At 44.7% G+C, this 19,292-nt stretch overlaps 1 protein-coding gene across 1 annotated transcript in view; it reads left to right on the plus strand.

Moving 5' to 3' along the window:
• The window catches only part of adamts18 (ADAM metallopeptidase with thrombospondin type 1 motif, 18), a 50,829-nt gene extending 39,077 nt beyond the window's left edge, over positions 1 to 11,752 (plus strand). The window contains exons 18-24 of the mRNA XM_070902555.1: positions 16 to 142; positions 5,228 to 5,432; positions 7,662 to 7,856; positions 8,974 to 9,044; positions 9,217 to 9,382; positions 10,795 to 10,990; positions 11,637 to 11,752. Coding sequence (XP_070758656.1) covers positions 16 to 142; positions 5,228 to 5,432; positions 7,662 to 7,856; positions 8,974 to 9,044; positions 9,217 to 9,382; positions 10,795 to 10,990; positions 11,637 to 11,752 — 1,076 coding nt within the window. The remainder of the gene's footprint in view (positions 1 to 15; positions 143 to 5,227; positions 5,433 to 7,661; positions 7,857 to 8,973; positions 9,045 to 9,216; positions 9,383 to 10,794; positions 10,991 to 11,636) is intronic.
• The last annotated feature ends 7,540 nt before the right edge of the window (positions 11,753 to 19,292 follow it).

Here is a 19,292-nt window from a genome sequence, read left to right on the forward strand (position 1 = left end):
CTGTATTTCCATCAGGTCGTATCTCCACCAAGGCTATCTGTCTGCAGGACCAGAAGGTTCAGGTTAACTCCACCATGTGCAATCCCCACACCAGACCAACACTGGGCTCTCATCTCTGCAACACACAGCCCTGCCCTGCATAGTAAGTGCTCCTGTGTGTGTGTGTGTGTGTGTGTGTGTGTGTGTGGGTCATGGCATTTCTTCGTGTACAGTTGGCTGTGGGTTATGTGGCATGTGTCTTCATGTTGCCAAATTTTCAGGAACCTTAGGCGCTGTTTTTATTACAGGCACACACACATAGACACACACCCACACACACACACACACACACACACACACACAGTGCGGTTGAGCAGTCTAGAGGTTGCCTGTGGTCCATTTGCTGTGGCCAGCCACCACTCTGCTCAGCCTGTGTTCTTCTCCTCTCTCCGTCCTCCTCTCTTCTCTGCCCACTCTCTAATTTTTCCATTTTTTCCCCATTTTCTTTTTTGAGAAAACACATGAAAGCCCTCCCTATCTGCTGCCTTTTTGCGTCAGCCTTTACATATTCCACTGCAGTGTTTTCTCTCAGTTCTATGTCCATCGGCGTGTAAAGTGGAGTTCAGAATCATTTATTGTCTTTTGTTATCTTTTATCCATCCCGTCGGTGATGTCAAGCTTTGTTCCACCCCTTTAATCCTCAACTGTGTTAGCCCGGCGAGTCTCAACCAGTAGAGGAACCTGAGAAAAGAAGAAATCTTTTATTTTTGTCATTACTGTCAAGGACTCTTGATTTAAGAATGCATTATTTTAAGCACATGTCACTTGAACCCTGTGTTCCCAGCACTGACTCCAGCTGAGGTCAGAAAACACGGCTGTAGTTACAGTACCATTGAGGTCTCCATGGTCATGTCCTCAGTAATATTTCTGGGAGTCTGGGTGGTTAAATGACACGAGGAGGAGTTTACATTCATTACACACAGACTGGATGCGTGAAATCACATAATGTCGGACTTTTAAGGCTGATTCTGATATATTTTAGACTAAATACCTTAACATTTTGCAATAATTAGGCAAAAAACATACTTTGAATGCTTTGAAACAACTTTTAGACAATGATGTAGGAAGATCATTTTTACATGAAATAAAATTGAACGGTTAAATTAATAAATAAAATGTGAAATTTGTGTCTCACAGGGCTGCTAGCAAATCCTCTTGTTTTTAAATGCCTAGAATATGTTTGGAGTTTGGTTGGTGGCTGGTCAAACATTTCTTACGTGTGGGTGGGGTTCTCTGTGGAAATTTGGACTTGTGACGTCAGTGTGTCTGATATCCTTGCTGTGGCCCTGTCAGACATATCTTATTGGAACCCCCTTTTCACAAGGTTCAACCAATTGGTCGACTGTCTTTGTCATGAAGCGAATACGAGATGATGTTTCCAAGTCTGGAATGGAGCGCTCACGTGTGAGAATAAGAAAGAGAGAGAAAAATAAAGAAAGACAAGGCTAAAGACAGCGGGGGGGAGACATCACAGCCAACTCGGAGTGATTGTTGCTTTCACTGCACATCGTCCTTCTCTAAAAATTCTCAGCTCAAAGCTTCCTGACTTTCTCTGTAGCAACATCAACATCACGCCCATGTTTTATCTCCGGTGTCTAGACATTGTGCTTAATGGCATGCATTTTTAAAGGCGACTGTGCATTCAGGGACCGGTGCAGCAAGCAAAAGGAGGAAACCCGGCTAAAAGGGCTGCGCAGTAACAAGTTGGAACAGCACTGAATGAATGACCTCTCTCCTATGTAGGCCTTTGGCTGAGGGAACTGGAGCTAGCTTGATTTACAGCACTGCTCCAAAGAACAGGCAGGGAACCGTGTCTTGGGTTCAGAGAGAGTACACACACACACACACACACACACACACACACACACACACACACACAGGGCGGCATGCACACTTGCAGCTCATATGCGCACTCATTTTCCAAATGTATGATGATGAAATAATGCATCTTTGGGTCCAAACCATGAGGTAAAAATAGAAATACAAGCTGCTTCTGTGTGATGTTAACGATGTTGTCATTTTATCCACCATTAGCCATGCCACAACAGGTCCAGACTGAATTTTCTCCTGTGTCAAGGGTTGAACAAGCCAGACAGCTATCGGTTACACCTCCAACATACAGCCTCTGTTTCTCGCTAGTTTCCCACCACCCGAGAGGGCATTTCCTGCCCCTAATCTTGGGCATACCGTTTCTCTTATCTTGGCGAAAGGTATTAAACAGCCTTGCTGCATATCCCAACCTCGCCGTCCCCATTTGTTTGTTTGAGTGGAGAAAATGGTATAACCCATTAGTGCGGCTGTCCATATAAAAAATGAAGCAGCGTTTGACGCCCGTGGATCTTGTTGTACAGTAGCTGACACCATTTCTCAGCTGGTTGTGTGTATGGGCCAATTTATGGGCGCTGCACAGGAAGGGAGTCGAGAATGAAAGCTTTAATGATTGCATTAAGACCTCCAGGATGTATGGGCACGCATTTAAGAGCCCAGCGGAGAAAAGAAAAATTCACAATGAGGTGGGATGCATGTGCGCTCTGTGTTAGTGTGTGTGTGTGTGTGTGACAGGAGGGGGAATGTAGAAGTGCCTGCTTATCTCTGCAGAGTGTATCTCGGGCGCTGACAGGCCTATCCATGTTTTATTGTGCAGAGACGGCGGGATTCCCACGGGGGCCGGGCCAGTCTAGCCATGCAGAGCCAGTCAAACTCCCCTCACCCCTTCACTGCCATCTACCTCCTTTTTTGCTTTAGACCTGCTTTAATCCTTCGCTCCCCACATTGCTGTTAGCCTGTCACAGGTGTAGCAGCAGTTTCTGAACATAAAAGAGGGATGCAAGGAGAATGTTAAGAAGCCAGTTCAATCTTCCAGCCCAGCATGCAGTTAGGAAGAGATACGCTCATGTCTCATAGATTTTCTTAAAAGTCTATGTTTTTTTTTTTTTCTTTCTCCACAGCACAGCCCCATCTCCCACCTCTCCATATTCCCTTCCTCTGTCGTTCCATCTCTGCTGTTTGAAGTTGTTTTGCCTTTTTCTCTTGGCAGAGGCCATCTGCAGAGTCACTTACCACAGGTTGGGGGATTTCTCTGTGCATCACGCAGCGGGATATGTAGACGGATCAAAGTGAGACATGTTGTACCTCTGCCAGGGAAGACAAGCAGAAAAACTCAGAGACAAAAAGATATATGCACAAGATACTGGCCAGGGCCTGTATCTATCAGGCTTATGGAATTACACTGAAGACGGCTGAGAGCCAACGTAGTGAAAAAGTTCTTTGCTGAAAGTCAAGAATAACACACATTTAAGAAAAAGTGAGCAGGAGTAAAAGTTTTGATCAATTTTGGCCTAATTATACAAGTAATAGGCCTTTTCACAGCAGACATTTAGGAATCGTAGGAAAATCGTAGGAAAAGCACTGGTGTCACTAATAACATTGATATCCCAGTAAGCCATGACAGTGTGCCAGCATGCATGCAATACCAGGACAATGAAACCAATGCAGCGAGTGCAACGGCAACATTAGCAAATACAACAACAACTAAAAGAAAGGCCTGTTGGGGCCGTTGAATGACCATATTGGAGTGAAATGCTGGGAACAGAAAAATACGTGAAAAATCTCAGAGACGTCAGGGATGCTTTTGCAAGCAAAACGAGTACAGATGGGAAATGTCCGAGCACACCAAACCACATAAATGTTAAAACCTGGTTTAAAAAACAAAAAAAGTATTTTATTAAGAGTCCTGGTTAATATGGGTATAGCAACCTATTTGGCAGAGATGGTCCTTTTGGTATATAATTAAGCAGAAGGACTTGGAGAACTTAAGGAAACCGCTGGCGTCCAACCAAACTCAATATTAGGTTAAGAATAAACGTTAACCCATTGGTGGTAAGTGGTGTGCAGCCATACACGTACTAAAAATGCACCTCCCCTGCAGTCTTGCACTTGTCTACCTCAAAATAGTTATTGAATTGAAGTCAGTTATTGAATGATTTCGGAGATACAAATTACAGCTAGGTCCGTGGCGGTTTGCAGTGAGGCGGAGTGGCACTTAAGCCACTTTTCCCCAATGATATATTGTTATTTATAAGTCAGGCAAAACAGAAGGGAAAAAAAAGCAAACAGTCCCCAAAAATCCAAAACCGATGTTTTCGGGTCCCAATGGTTCACATCTTTCCCATTTCCAAATTGCAGTTCAGTCCCGCTGCTTCATTTGTCTGTGGCGTTTGAAAGAGAATGAAAGCGTTTTTCTTCCCCTGAAGCAGGTCGGCGGCGCGGAGGAATGGTCTTTGCGGTGGCATGTCGTCTCAGAACTGGACTGAGCCATCTGCCCATCTCTCCATCTCCCTCTTCTGAGCCTGTGGTTGTCAGACCACTCATTTGCTGTAATCTCCCCCTTCAGCCCCGATGCCAAGACAGAAGCTATTTTAGAAGCAGCAGTAGGCTTTCATCAGTGGCGAAGCAGGATTTCAAAGACGCCAGAGGAGTGGAGAGGACAGGAAAAAAAAAACCGCCTGACAAAAGAGAGGGGAGATTGAGAATAGAATGATGGGAGGAGAGAGAACAGGTGAGAAGAGAAGTGAAAAAGATAGAGAGAGAGGAATGAAAAGACAGGAGAGGACAAATGAGAGGAGTGAGTGCAGTGCCCATCTGTCTGCAGCCTGACTGTATGTTGTATATTGCAGCTGGCCTTGGAGACCTGGGAAAGCTGTTATGGAGAATTGTATATACAATATGGTTTTCGTGTTTAGTTTCAGATGCGAATGGTACGGAGAGAGGCGGATATATATCTCGGCCTGTGTATTTTCTTTGTCCGTCCTTAACTACCATTTTGTGCAATGACAAAGTCAAATATTGTGAGTATTTTAAAAGCAGCATGTCTAGGTTTTCATGAATCATAACGTTTAAGAACAGCAAGAAAAACGCAGCTAGTTCACCGGTTGGAGTTTTTAACCGCCTAATAATAAGTGGTTTTCTGAAGTCCTTGGCGTGGTAGTCCTCACTGGTAATTTTGGGTGAAACTGAGGCTAAATTTACTCTATAGCAGCTCCTTATACTGTGTGTGTGTGTGTGTTTATATGTGCAAATGTATGGATGTAACCAATCGCCGCTTATACATACAGGTTTTTCATCAATGCTATCATTCGCTCATGATTGTTTCCTTTCTCACCGTCCCCCTCTTGGTGTCCCTCCACAGTTGGGCGACAGGAGACTGGGGCCCCTGCAGTCGCTCGTGTGGAGGAGGTCAACAGACCAGGACCCTGCGCTGCCTGAGGAAGGTGACCTATCAGAGGGAAGAGGTGGTGGCACACTCCCTATGCCCCGTCATCTCTCCGGCCCAGGTCCAGCCCTGCCACACTCAGGCCTGCCCGCCCGAGTGGAGCACTGGATCCTGGTCTCAGGTGGGTTTGTGGCAACTTTTTTTTTTTGCCACGCTAGCGTCACGGCTGAAACCTATCACGTGAAATATATCCGTACCCTCTTGAGGGATTGGCACAAAATTTGGTACAGGCCTTTATGGTCCCAAGACGATGAATGCTATTGACTTTGGTGGTTCTCTGACTTTTCCTTTTGTGCCATCAAGAGGTTGACATTCGTGGTTGTCAGTGAAATGTCTTGACAACTGTTGGAGAAATTTCGGTGACACGTGGTGCAGTCATTCACGTTCCCCCCATGATTTTTAAAAACTTAAACCCGCAGGCATACTTATCAGTGTGATGTCACTCATATAATAACTCTATAATCCTATGAAGCCATAAGCACACTTTCCAAAGTGTGAAATTTGATTCTAACTTGACACAGTGCGGCTGACCTGACGTCATGTACAAATCAACTTTGATGTTCCAAAAATCTTGAAAATTGAATTGTTACAGGCCCTTTTCACAGCAGACATTTTGACTTTTTATTACCAGAAAAAGCACAGGTGTTAGAAATAAGATTAAAGATAGCTCTGTTTCCTTCAAGCGTCCCAGTGACAGCCATGACAGTGGGACAGTGAGCCTTTAGGCACAATACCAGGACCCTAAAACTGAAGCAGCTAAATGGAATACCATCAATCATTTTATTATTTACACCGTATGTCTCCCACTGTGACACGTGAAAGTGGCCTGTAGTTACTTTTATACTCGCTGTTCAGCCATGGAAAAGTAGAGAGATGCTGACTGCGTGTTTAAAAGGAGGCTCTACCTCTGACTCTTCTTTGTTTGTTTTTGAATCATTGCTTTCATTGTCAGGCTTCACAGGTTACATCTGCATGACAGAAACACGTCTTTGCCTGAGAGGAGACGCACACACACACACACACACATATATGCAAGCGTTCAGATGTTTCACTGACGCTAAAACAAACACTCTGCTGCCCTCTGTTGGACACGTGGAAAACATTGAAAAAAAATGACAGAATTGAATAGTGGGCCACTTGTCTAGATACAAATGAGCCATGTTCAACTTTTATCCTGTGACATCTGCATTCCTTTATTTTTATTGCAATCACAAAGAAATGCTTTCTCTTTTACCCTCTTTTGTCCTTCCTGTCTAAAATTTGGGAAATGTATTATGAACAATTGAGCTCTACCTGCATATAGTGACCAAATACACCCATGAATCACAAAACAGCCGCACAAAAGTGAGCATTGTCGGGTTCGCAATCAGCCCCTCTTGGGTGATTAGCACTTGTAAGATGTTGATTCGCAGGATTGTATTCATCTGCAGCGTGGGAATATGTATTGTTTTTTTAGTTTTTTTTACAAGGCTAACATTTGATTTGGCCATTTAATCCTATGGCCAAGTATGACTCGAAGGTTTTGGCTGGTTCCTCTGTAACCACAGTGCATCACACACTGGACAGGGCTTTTATTTGCTCATTTTCCTGTATACAATATTAACAGCCTGGCTGCAGATCTGACAGTTTATCAGGCTCTCTGGAATGATTAGCGGCTGTGACCTGCGGCGTCCGTGCATCCAGCTGTCATTCAGCCATCATTCTTTAGGACATTCGTGTTGCGTGCCTGGACTATTTTGTAACGCCGGTCCGAGTTCAGTCGGCGGTCGTGCAGAGACAAGGCCGGTCTCCCTGAAAAGATCAATTGGACCTTTCAGTGACAAAAGGACAACTGGGATTTGTGTGTGTGCGCGCGGTTGTGTTTGTAAATGGATATCCACAGATGAGTACGTGGCTTTTGTCTAATAAATTAAGGCGAGGTTGTCGCATAAACTGCCCTGACGGCTGCGGTCGTCAGTCCCAGCGGGGCAGTTTGACTCCGTCCACCTCTGCATTTCAGTTGGAGTTTACAGCAGCACTGTCTGCTGTTGGTGGATCCTTTTGATGGGTCGGGGTCACATTCATCTTCGAGTTATTGGTTTATTGTATTTAATGTTAGGCCATAATGGGCTGTCATCAAACCGGTGACCTTCTGTTCGCTTGTACACCATGTGGTGAATTGCAAATGCATTTACAATGTCCGTGCCAAGGATTTAACCTCTGTTAATATGGCTTAGTGTTTAAACAGGATGAAAGCTGAAGGTTAAAGCAGTCATAAGAAAGTATAAGGCTTTAAAGGTTATAAAGGATCTGTGTTTTCCACTTTCGGGCCACAATGACTTCCCCTGACTTCCTCCTTGTGCACTCACAGTGCTCCAAGACCTGTGGCCGTGGACTGAGGAAGCGGAGCGTGTTTTGCCGCAGCACTGATCCCGGGGCCAAAGCGGTGGTGGTGCCCGACAGCATGTGCAGACAGCACCACCGCCCCAAAGCCCAAGAGACCTGCGTCCTGCGGCGCTGCCCCAAGAACGAAAGGCTGCAGTGGATCCCCACTCCCTGGGGAGAGGTAGGAAAAAAGAGACGTGAAGCTCAAGGAGCAGTGGCGATACAAGTGAAATGTGATGTTTTCACTTGTAAAAAAAAATCCACCCTTAAAGCACTTGAAATCTGTCTTAAGAAACAGCTTGTGATGATGCAACAAAGCAACAAAATGGCTCCATTTTGTTCACTGAGCTTGTCGAAAGGCAAACTGGCAAATGGTGGAAAATGGACAAACTGGACTGGAAGTAGATGAGGCAGGTTGAGGAAAAAAAGAATGAGTGAAAATGAATCATTCAAGAAATGACAATACATTCGTCACGAAATAACTTGCGGAGTGAAGATAATTGAGACTGTGCTTTTCAGTGTCTAACCTCACACAGATTAAAGCGGCTGATGCTGAAGAGATGCGAGGATGACCTTGTCTTGCCATTGATAAACTGATTGCCAATTAAATATCTTTAGGTTTTCAACTTTTTTTCAACAGAGAGGACACAGGTCAATCTGCTGAAGAGTCAACATTATATTACCAGCGCTGCACAGCAGTTTTGCCAGTCTACTCCTGGGATTAGGAAGGGTTCCATGCCAACAAAATGATGCTGTCGTATAATATGCTCCATCAAGGATTCCCTTACGATTTCCGAGACAAGCTGGTTCACTCCAAAGCTAACCAGCATCCTCCATCCTATAATTGTTACACCTCTGACGTTTAACTTTGTGTTTTTATGAATCTGTAATCATTTGATGGCCTCATCATGTTAGCCATTAATTATTCTTATTATTAATTATTCTTGAATATGAAATAAAAAAGGTCAGTGTGGGCGGGGTTTGTAGCTCAAGACTAGCAATACAAAACACACTGAAGATAGTTAGTTCCCAGAATACACTGTGGTTTGGATTTTGAAAAAGAGCCAGACACATACACACACTCATACACGTTCATATCCACTGTCTGCTCATCAAACATAATGACGGATGAATACTCAGCAGAGCACTTTGTATTTTGGCTCTACTACTGCAACGATAAGTGACCTTGTGGTGTCTGCTGCTATGGGAACCCGACGCATTACACACACACACACACACACACACACTCACAGAGTTCATTTTCTAAAATTGTCCCTCCTGCCTGCACTCTGTTTCAGTGCTCCCGGTCTTGTGGCTCAGGCATCCAGAAGAGAGAGCTTCGCTGCGGGGAGAGAGACTCGCAGGGAGGGTATGTGCCTTCAACTGCTCACCAAGACATCCCTCGCACTTAAATAGATCTGAACAGATACTTGAGACCCCACTGTGTCCTAGTCTCTGAATCAGAATGTCAATGTTTTCAAAAATCAATAGCTCTGTAGGAATTGTCTCTTTGAGCAGACATCCCATCCTCTCCCGCACAGGTATGTGGAGTTCCCCATAAGGAGGTGCAGGAATATGGCCAAACCTGTGGTGGATCTCCAGCAGGGCTGCAACCGCAGTCCATGCCCAGAGCTCCCCCAGGTCATCCCTGGCAGGACCACCTCCAGTGCTGTGGTCTTAGGCTGGTACTCCTCTCCCTGGCAACAGGTACATTTGCTCACATTTGCTTTTGACCCAAAACTGCCTACTTGAGAGACTTTTGGTGCTAAATGTGCATTCCAGCTGATAATCTTGGTAAAAGTTGGAGCTTTTTTCCAACATGTGACACGATTGTGTCACACAACTAAATACATATTTGGTAGAAAATTGCATCCTGGGACATTTAATGCATGACTGGATGCTCAAGCTGGAATTTGTGATCATATGCATGACAACACTTAGATTCCACATCAGTCACCTGGACATGGACGGTAAGTAGAAAAGCTGATTTTATCTGTGATTGGGGGGGGGGGGGGGGGGGGGGGTGGCTGAAGTCAGTCAAAACTTAGTAAAAAATAGTTCTAAAACAGAATGGATGTGATAGTATGAAGAGGACGACCAAAGTCATGAACTATCAGGCTTAACTGTAATAGTACTGGATATAATGTCCATCCTAGAGTACAGCAATGAACAGCATTACATACACCATTAAATATGAGCTGCAATTGACCAATTCGCTAATTCACTGGGGCTCTGGTAAGACAGTTACTCTGCAATTACTGTGGAGAGTGGTGTCTTTTTTCGAGTCTTTATAAAGAAACATAAGGGCAAAAGTTTAAGAAATGTATTAAACCGTGTGTTTTCTTCCAAAGCCAAGTAGCTTATCATCAGCTAACTACATTCGTTTGCTAGGACTGTGTAGTATCAAAACATACTGAAGAGGGTTCGTCGGATTCACAGCATTTATTTTTCGGCCCCACCGCCTCTCGCGTTGTTGATTTGTGTGTACAGAGCCACCTTCTCTGGGAGGCCCTGACATGATGAGGAAGGCAACACAACGTCTGATATTGGCTCCTGTGATCCAATATCTATGTTTCCCCCAAAACATCAAGAGGCAGACTGTACAGTTTAGGTGGTGGTAGCTCACAGACGTAGCACACTTCTTAGCCAACAGTGGCTGGCTGTGTGGAATGGGCCTCAGATGCGATCCAAAAAGCTCCACTCTGTTCCACAGCCCATCGGGGCAGGTTGTGTAGGCTATGTGTTATATCATCTATTATGCAAAAAGTCTTAAGGGCAACCTCTTATAGCACGGTGTCTTATTCTGCTTGATCTCAAGCTTGTGATCCCTGTATGTTTCCACCAGAGAAGATATCTCCTGACAGCTTGCTGGAGGGCAAGTACATGCTGGATGGGATGTTTGTTTTCTTCATCTGTTCTTTGTCTCTGCATAGACTTTTCCTCCATCCCCTCCCCTCCCTCCTCTGCTCCTTTCATGATGATTCCTTGTTCTACATGCGCTTCGACTTCTCCTATTTATATCTCTGTGCCTTTTTCTCGTTTCTCTCCTTCTCATTCCGCCCGTCTCTTTTTTTTGTTTCCTGTCCCTCTGCTGCTTTTCTCTCCCGCCTCTATCGCAGTGCTCCGTGTCCTGCGGCGGAGGAGTCCAGACTCGGTCTATCCAGTGTCTCCGGCAAGGTCGCCCCGCAGCTGGCTGCCTGCCCCATCAGAGGCCTGTCACTTCCAGGGCGTGCAACACACACTTCTGCCCCGCTGCTCCCCCGGCACCGGCACAACGTCCTGGCCGGGTCACAGCTGCTGGGCCGACACTGAAAGGTAAAGACAAATCCATTCAGTTCCATTTCCTTGCATCCATGACGTTACAGTACTGTGTGCAGTTTGCGTTACCTGTTTTGGGGTTTGGTTTCTGCTCTTCGTCATGAATTCTTCCCGTAGTCCAATGCCAAGTAGCTCCAGTGAATTTACTTTTGACCTTATATTTAGCCAAGCCCAGCATGGCTCTTTGGATTGTAATGTCAGTCGGTCCACCACTTTGGTCCAGACTGAAATGTTGGATGGATTGCCATGAGGTTTTGTACAGATATGTCTGGTCCCCAGAAGATGAATCCTACTGATTTTCCCTCTAGCGCCACCATGAGGCTGACATTTGTGCTTTTTATTGAAATATCTCAACAACTATTAGATGGATTGTCACGAAATTACAGACATTCATATTCCATTTAAGGATGAATTGCAGTGAATTGAATATCTCTATTTAGACTGTTGGGCAGACAAAACAATCAATTGAAAGATGTCACATTGGTTTCTGGAAAATTTAATACTTTTGTGGTTTTTGGACTATTTCTAGGCAGAACAACCAATCAATGAAATGAAAAACGCTCCAGAAATGAAACAACAGTGAATATAATCACAGCCTTAGTCTGAACTGCTGCTAAAAATGTGCCTTGTTTTTTTTGTGCAGATGAACACTGCGTGGACCATTTCAGCTGGTGTCACTTGGTTCCCCAGCACGGCGTTTGTAACCACAAGTTCTACGGCCAGCAGTGCTGCAAGTCCTGCTCCAGCAAGAGGCCATAGAGCTCTGACACCTCTGAGCCTGTGGCTTCAGGCCTCTGAGGGAACCAACTCCACCGAGGCCATTTTGGGAGTGATTCCTCGCAACACACACAATTGTGCTCGCCACTTGTGTGTTTTCTTCCTGGACTACTTGACTAATACATTTTGTAAAGAAGTACAAAAGAGAGACTCTTCGTGTTAAAGAAGGCAATGTGGATGCTGACGCTCGTCTGCCAAAGCGGGTCAAGTCATCGTGTCAGTGATCACATTGGAACTGGAAAGACAGTGCAAATGGCGGAGCATCTGAAGTCTTATCGATGTAATATATATATGTTGTCATGTTGTTGAGTGTTTTCCTTTTTGAAACCTCTAAAGCCAAAAGCCATCAAGAAAACAGGAAAGGACAATAGCGTTTTTAGCTCGCTTGTATGTTGTATTTTTAAAGGCGTCTGGTTTCATACTCCTTTATTTAAGTTATTATGGTGCTTAATATATGATTTGAAATTTTCGTCAGGTGTACAGTGGATCTGTGACATGTTATTTCTATGTATGGATTTACCATAGGATCGTGCCAGTCACCCTTGGATCCGTGTTTATGAGATTTTATATGAGGCATTAGTAATCAATTGTCAGATGTCTTCTGCACTTCTCCTTCACACACACTCTCTCTCCGCTCGTTATGTTTACTGCTGCATTTTTCACATGCATTCCATTCATGTCAACGCTATGAAAACATGCCTGTCTGTGTACGTAAAGCATTTTATTCACGTTGTAAGTGCTTGTTTTTATCTCTCCTGTTTGGTTATGGTAATACAACTTGATCATCTGTCTGTCTGTCTTTTTCTTCCCTGCATGCTCTCCATCGATTACAGCCACAATGAGGGGAATAATGCTGTGCATTGTCTGCAGGCCAGGAAGGGCAGGGGTGGGGGGGGGGAGTAAGCTGAAGAGGGAGAGGAGAGGATGATTGTTGAGCGAGTGTGGGTGCAGTCTAGATAGCGAGAGGTCTTGCTTGTTAGGAGAGAACAGTGTAGGTGTGTTCTCCACAGACGTCTGGTCAAATCGCAGCTCCGACGTGGCAGAGATTTGGCTGGCGGACTTGAGACGAGTGATGACACAGTCACATTCAGTTTGGTGTTCAGCCACCACTTGAGCCATGTGATGCCTGACTCACGGAAAAACATCGCTTGAAGGCTTATACTCAAACATGCGTGCAAACCATAGACGCAGAGATAATTTGAGTTATTCATCATATTCCACTGCGTCTGTAAACGTCCTCATTTTGTACCACGACGATCGCTCCCAGTGGTTTGCCGGTCGAAAGATGTCTAGACATCTAAAAAAACTTAGGTAAAGTTGGCTGAACGGCTGTATTTCAATGTGACTATATGAAGAAATGTAGTCATAGAAATGCTGTTGAAACAACAGTTATATTTATATGTCTTTTCAGTCAGATCTTTTCCCAGTTGTGACCTTGACATCTAGATGTATTCTTTTCCTGTAACACAGGCAATGCCTTCTGGGCTCTGCAAATCCAATTCAACCTTTATTTACACAGGATGGAGGTAGTAGTTAGTAGTTTGGTTGAAATGAGCTGTGATGGCTCTAATTCCCTGAAAGATACCAAATAAAACGTCACATCAGAGTAAAATGGGGGATATATTTGTTTCAAAGGGCTTGAAGTAAGTAACACAAAGCTTACACAAATAGAAAATCATGAATGTGTTTTTGTATTAAAAGACTTGTTCGCAGATGTTTTTTGTGCTCACAACAAATGTCTCCTGGGCTGACGTGAAATGAACTTTTTGCATGTCATACACATAATCATCTGGCAACTGGAGCCAGGTATTATTTTGCACCTTTATTACCCACCAACCAATCACAGCATAGATGCACCTGCTCACTCTGTACAATGTAGCTAATTGTCCTCAAAACTCTTTCCTATGTCATTAAAACAACATGTAGGAAATGCGATGTATAGATGCAAAACCATATTTGGAACCCAATGATTTTGTCTGAAACATGCCAAAAATATTTGGAAGATCTACAAAACTATTTGGCTCGGTCTCGGATGAAAGCAGAAACAGACAAAACACGTTCATATGACTTTTCTTGATTTTACAAAACAAAAGCAATTCCATGATGAAGAACCCAGTGTGGTATGAGTTTGTGTTACGTGAAAGGGTGACTTGTCTTTTTTAAACCTGCAGTAATTCACTTTTTGGCCACTTGGGGGCGGTGCAAAAAGTGCTAACACAGCCTTGAGATGTTGGAGTTGTGTTCGTGTCCACCTGTCAATATAATGATATATATAATGATATACTATATATATATAAATATATATATATATAATGAGTCCATTATTCCCTCCTTTTAGCTCTGCTTTGCTCTCCACCAACTCCTGAGGGATAAATCTGTGTAAACCTGAGGGGAACCGCTGGTTTATCACCCATCACATGGCACATGCTCATTTAATCCATTGTTGTTATAAAAATATTGCTTTAGTGTTAATGTTAATGGTATTAGTGTTTTCTTGTATGCACAGTGATTCTTACCCCCCAGTTAGACACGCAGTTGCCATTATTTGTCTGGCCACTTAGTGGGGCTCTGCTGGCACTGTCATTGGCCTCTTTGGGAACTGAGGCCATTCACTTACTTTTACCCCCCCCCCCCCCCACCCCACCCCGTCAAACTTTCATAACTTGGAGCATGCTGAGATTTATGCTACCAAACAGTGTTTTTCTTACGGTGATTATGCCACCCTTTCTCGCACTGCGGGGGCTGTGATTGCTCTTTAATCAACCCGTCTGCATGAATCACGGAGCCTGGGGTCCCCACATCGTCTCGGCTGCATGTTGTTTACCGGCATGCTGTGAGCCAGACGCCACAAGCTGGGGGCCCACGCACATACACACAAATATGACGGCTCGGCTAACATACGCAAGCACCAGTGTTCACTGAGCGTCGGGCTGGCCGTGGAGGTGTTACTGTGTGGGTGAGAGCATGCACGTTTTGCATGCTTATCCCAGATGCATGCCTGTGTTCACCGGTTGAATTCATGCATTTAGTGTGTGTATGTGTGTGAGAGAGAGCGTGTACAATACATATGCATGTCCCTACAACCCGGCTTATGATGTCTGCCTCTCAGCGGGGCGGAAATGTTACCGCTGAGCTGATGTGAGAATTTCTATTTCTCCATCCTGCTTTCATTTCCAGATGGGACTCAATTTCCCCGTGTCCATATTGGTTCAAAATGACTTATTTTGATTATCTTAGCACCGGGAGCCACATCAAACCCTAAGCATTACCGCAGCAGAGAAATAAAGAGACCAAGGCTCGAATAAAGAGACAGAAACTTAGGGGTGTTTTTATTGGATATCCTCGCTTGAATTCGGATCTGTACCCCACGTGCAGGGCTGGGTTATGAACCTCAATACCTCAGTGCCGACAGAAATGTGTCCGCATCTAGTGTTGAACACTGATAACGTCGGTAGCAAGTGCTTGCTCAGATGATTGTTATTTGACTTAATCTTTGTACAGAAGATTCCTCATTTAAATCATGGTTTTGGTCAAATTTCGACCCTCTATTTTGCTAAATGGAGACAGAGGTTTGTAGACAAAAATGGTAATATTTCTCAATGAGGTTTCACAAAGACTATGGTGAACCTATCGGTACCGAAAGCAGGTACAGCAAAGCAATGGCACTGGTACTGAGAAATTAAAACCTATGTAGAGATCTTGACTACAGCTTTTTATAGTCAGTGTGGCTCTCGGGATGGCAATGTCCATCTGGGTCGGTTGACAATTGTTGAATGGGTTGCCATGACCCCGGCAATTTCGTAGTTCCACCACGAGGCTGACATTTTCACTTTTTAGCGAAATGTCACAACAACTATCGGATGGAAAGCCATAACATTTAAATTAAATCAAACTTTAGAGACAGATATTCATGTCCCCTTCCGAATGACTAATGGAATGGAATAACTTCGCTTACAGTGACATTGTGCAACAATTGGGGGTGCACCCTCATGGACAGCTGTGCAATTGCATTTGTTGACAAGCTGAAGGATTTGGGTTTGGTGGGCTGACTTGGCTTATAATCAAAAACTAGCGAGTCGACAACCAGTCCCAGATTTACTTTTTGGCCCGGTTTCTTGCTCGATCACTCTCTCTTTTTCTCTACTTAGCTTCCTCCGTCAACGTCCTCCTTGGCCTCTTGGCCTCTGCCATGATGTCCGTACTGAGAATACCGAGCTAGACCCATGTGTGACGCAGTGCTGTTAAGTGTTGCCGTATAGAATAGGAATATAAGAGGCGCCAGTCTCCAAGTCAGTGTACCATCTAAATGATATTGAAGCTGTTATTTCAAGGTAAAATAGTTGCTTTAACTTTCCACATCACACAAATTTGAACTTGTCCAATACTTTGGTTGCAAAAGTAAATAGAATTCCAGCTGTACTTTGAGTTTAGTGTTAAATAGAAAATGTCAGTACGCTTAAGTTGAGCATGAATCATACTTCCTAAACATCAGCATGTTAGCGTTGTCATTGTGAGTATGTTAGCATTTAGCTGAAACCTCTGCTGTGCCTTAGTACGCCCCCAACAAGGTCGCAGGCATGGCTGTAGACTCTTGTTTAAAGTCTCATTTCATGTCACAACCTTCCTCTATAAGAGAAGCTTGTCTAAAGCAAAATAAGTGCACCAATTCTCCCTTTTATGGAAGGAGGGGACACAATGTGCACACTGAGCCAAAGTAGATGCCCTGGTCCGTCAACTCCAAAATAGGCCTGTCTCTCTTAATACCTTCCCTATCCCGGCTGATCGATGCAGGTATTTCTTTCCTGTTTTCAACACGCACTCAAGGTCTGTCTTTTTTCCCCCCTTTTTTTTTTCTTTTTTCTTTTTCCAAGCTGGCAAAGCACCAGTGCTTGTTGGTCCAGCTGTAAGTCAAGGCCGGCTGTTATTTCCAGCTTCGACATTCCTCCACTAGCCGACTGTCAGGCAGCAAAGACGGTCGTTTGTGTGCGCTCGGCGTGCAGTGAACCTTGATAGGACCCCTCACCACTGACAGTCAGCCTAATCACATCTTAACAGAGTTCCATCTTAGTGTGTGTGTGTGTGTGTGTGTGTGTGTGTGTGTGTGTGTGTGTGGAGATTGAGAGAAAGTGAGAGTGATCTCTCTATGTCTTGCAGGGCTTTCTCTGAGGGCAGGCTTCAGAACAAGTGAGAGCTGTCATATTTCAACGCCACCTCTCCCATCAGTACCTCTGTATCAAGCAGAGTTCACCGAGCACATACCCACACATACAAAAAGATGACAGACCACACACTCTTACCTCTTTCTTCACCCCCCCCCCCTCATCTTTCTCTCTTTCCCCCTCACACACACTGCGCGCACGGGGGAGCGCCTGGTGTTTTTGCTGCAGGGTGATTGCAGGTGGATCACGGCTTTGGCGGGGCTTTACAAGTCTGCGGTTGCGTGGGAGTCGCCGTGTGGGGCTCATTTGTTGCTGCTGGGCGTCTCCTCCGACGTTAAGAGATCTGCCCCTCGCAGATCTCCCGTGATTAACAGCTCAAAAGACGGCTGACAGCCCCGCGTCAAGCCAGTTCTTTGTGTCTCTGTGTCTTGCTGGATGATTTAAGGGTCGGGTAAAGACCCGTGGATATCTCACTCACGTCCAACTAAACCCTCCTCGGCTCTCCTGAACCCCCCCGCCCCCGATCCCTGCCCATCACACGCTACCAGCCTGCCTCTCATTAGCCTCCTCTTCTATCCATCTCCATCTTCATCTCTCCACTGCCTCTCCTCTCCTCTGCAGCCCTCCTCCTCCTCCTCCTCCTCCTCCTCCTCCACCTTGATTTCTCTATCCCTCATGCCTTCATCACCTCTCTCTCCCACTCCTTTCATCTCATTACCCCTTTGTAAACTCGGAAAAGTTTGTAGTGTTTGCCTTTTTGGAGCGCCCAAATCACTTTATAACCCCCACCTGCTGTGTGTTTTCCGTCTGCAGTGGGTGTCATCTGGGAATCAGCCACAGCTGGTGTCTATGGAAGTCCTCAAATTCACTTTTAAAGGCAAAGCTCCCCTCTTTTGGGAATCTTCTGGAGCTTATCTATTCTGAGGCAGAACTCATTTAGAGAAAATCACCCTTTTGACCCCGCAAATGTGACCCTTGATGAAGAATCCATTTTCATTGATTTACTTGAGCGTTTTTTGCACTAAGAACATTGCACCATCCCTGTTTGTCATACTGCAGCAGAAACAGCACCATTCCCTGTGGCTGCTCGAGCACCACTCTCACAAAATATATTCCACCTTTTCAGTTTTTTTTAGTTTTTTTTTTAGACTTTGTCGGCCACACAAATGCACAAATATACTAAAGCAGCATTACAGAGCATCTTTTCTCCACCCTCCCTCAGCACATAGTTAGCCTTGACGCTGGGCGATCTCTTTCTTTTTTGCTCACACGGGCTCATTTCGTCTCTCTCTCTCTCTCTCCCTCTCTAGAGCATAAATGTGGACAAACCAGCTGCCTTTCTGAGCATCCCCTCTCAGATCCATTGAGTAAAAAGCTTTTACTTAACGTATTTTCTCCTCGAGGCTATGAATATTATTGATCTGTGTGTTTGCTGCAACTCTCTCTCTCATCTATCTTCCTTTGAGTTCGGTTTCTCATCATTTTCCCCCTGAAATGTAAGAATTGATTAGGATCCTCGGGGCCCCGTAGGCACCAGCTGCAGCCGTGCCCACCTGCCTGTTAGACCTCCGACCTTGAGGAAATAGAATCCGAGTAGCCGAGGAAGGACTGCGCCCCTTGCTTGTGTCTCTCTCTTGTCTTTGTCTTGTTCACATTTGCTCTTGTTGTGTGTGTTCAGCATGTGTCTGTATGTGAATTAATCAATGTAAAGCAGAAAGCTCATCCATTTCATTCTCAGAGGAGCTGTCCCTCCTCCTCTTCTTCCTCCTCCTCCTCCTCCCTGGAGATGCATTGCTTTGCTTGACATCAATTTATTCATATAGAGCCGCATACAGCACATGCACACACACACACACACACACACACACACATATATATATATATACATGTTAATGTGCACACAGGCTGCCTTTGAAATGATTCTGCTGTGTTTGACAATCAAACCGGCTTTAAGCTGCCACACACACACACTCTGACGAAGTGAGACCCACCACTGATCAGTTTCATTGCCTGACCACCAGAGGGCAATGCTCACTCAATAATTCCCCAATGGTGCACTTCTTGTCCTCCTCTCCCTCCACACTTTAAAACCACATTTTAAATGCAAATTACAAACAACAACATAAACAAAGAACAACAACAGCAAAATAAATCATACTCTCTAACACCTAAGATGAGATGTATGCAAATAGATTCCCCTTGATTTCCTTGTCCCCCGAAAAACAAAGGCATTGACTTCTCTGACCTCTGTCGCCTAGTTAAACATCATCACACCACTTCTACATGCGCACGCCCAAACTTCATTTTGACAGGCGTCATTTCAATATTTGTTGCGCGAGTCATATTTTATTGATGAGCTGCGC

This window comes from Enoplosus armatus, chromosome 1 (assembly GCF_043641665.1).
Source record: "Enoplosus armatus isolate fEnoArm2 chromosome 1, fEnoArm2.hap1, whole genome shotgun sequence".
Lineage (NCBI taxonomy): Eukaryota > Metazoa > Chordata > Actinopteri > Centrarchiformes > Enoplosidae > Enoplosus > Enoplosus armatus.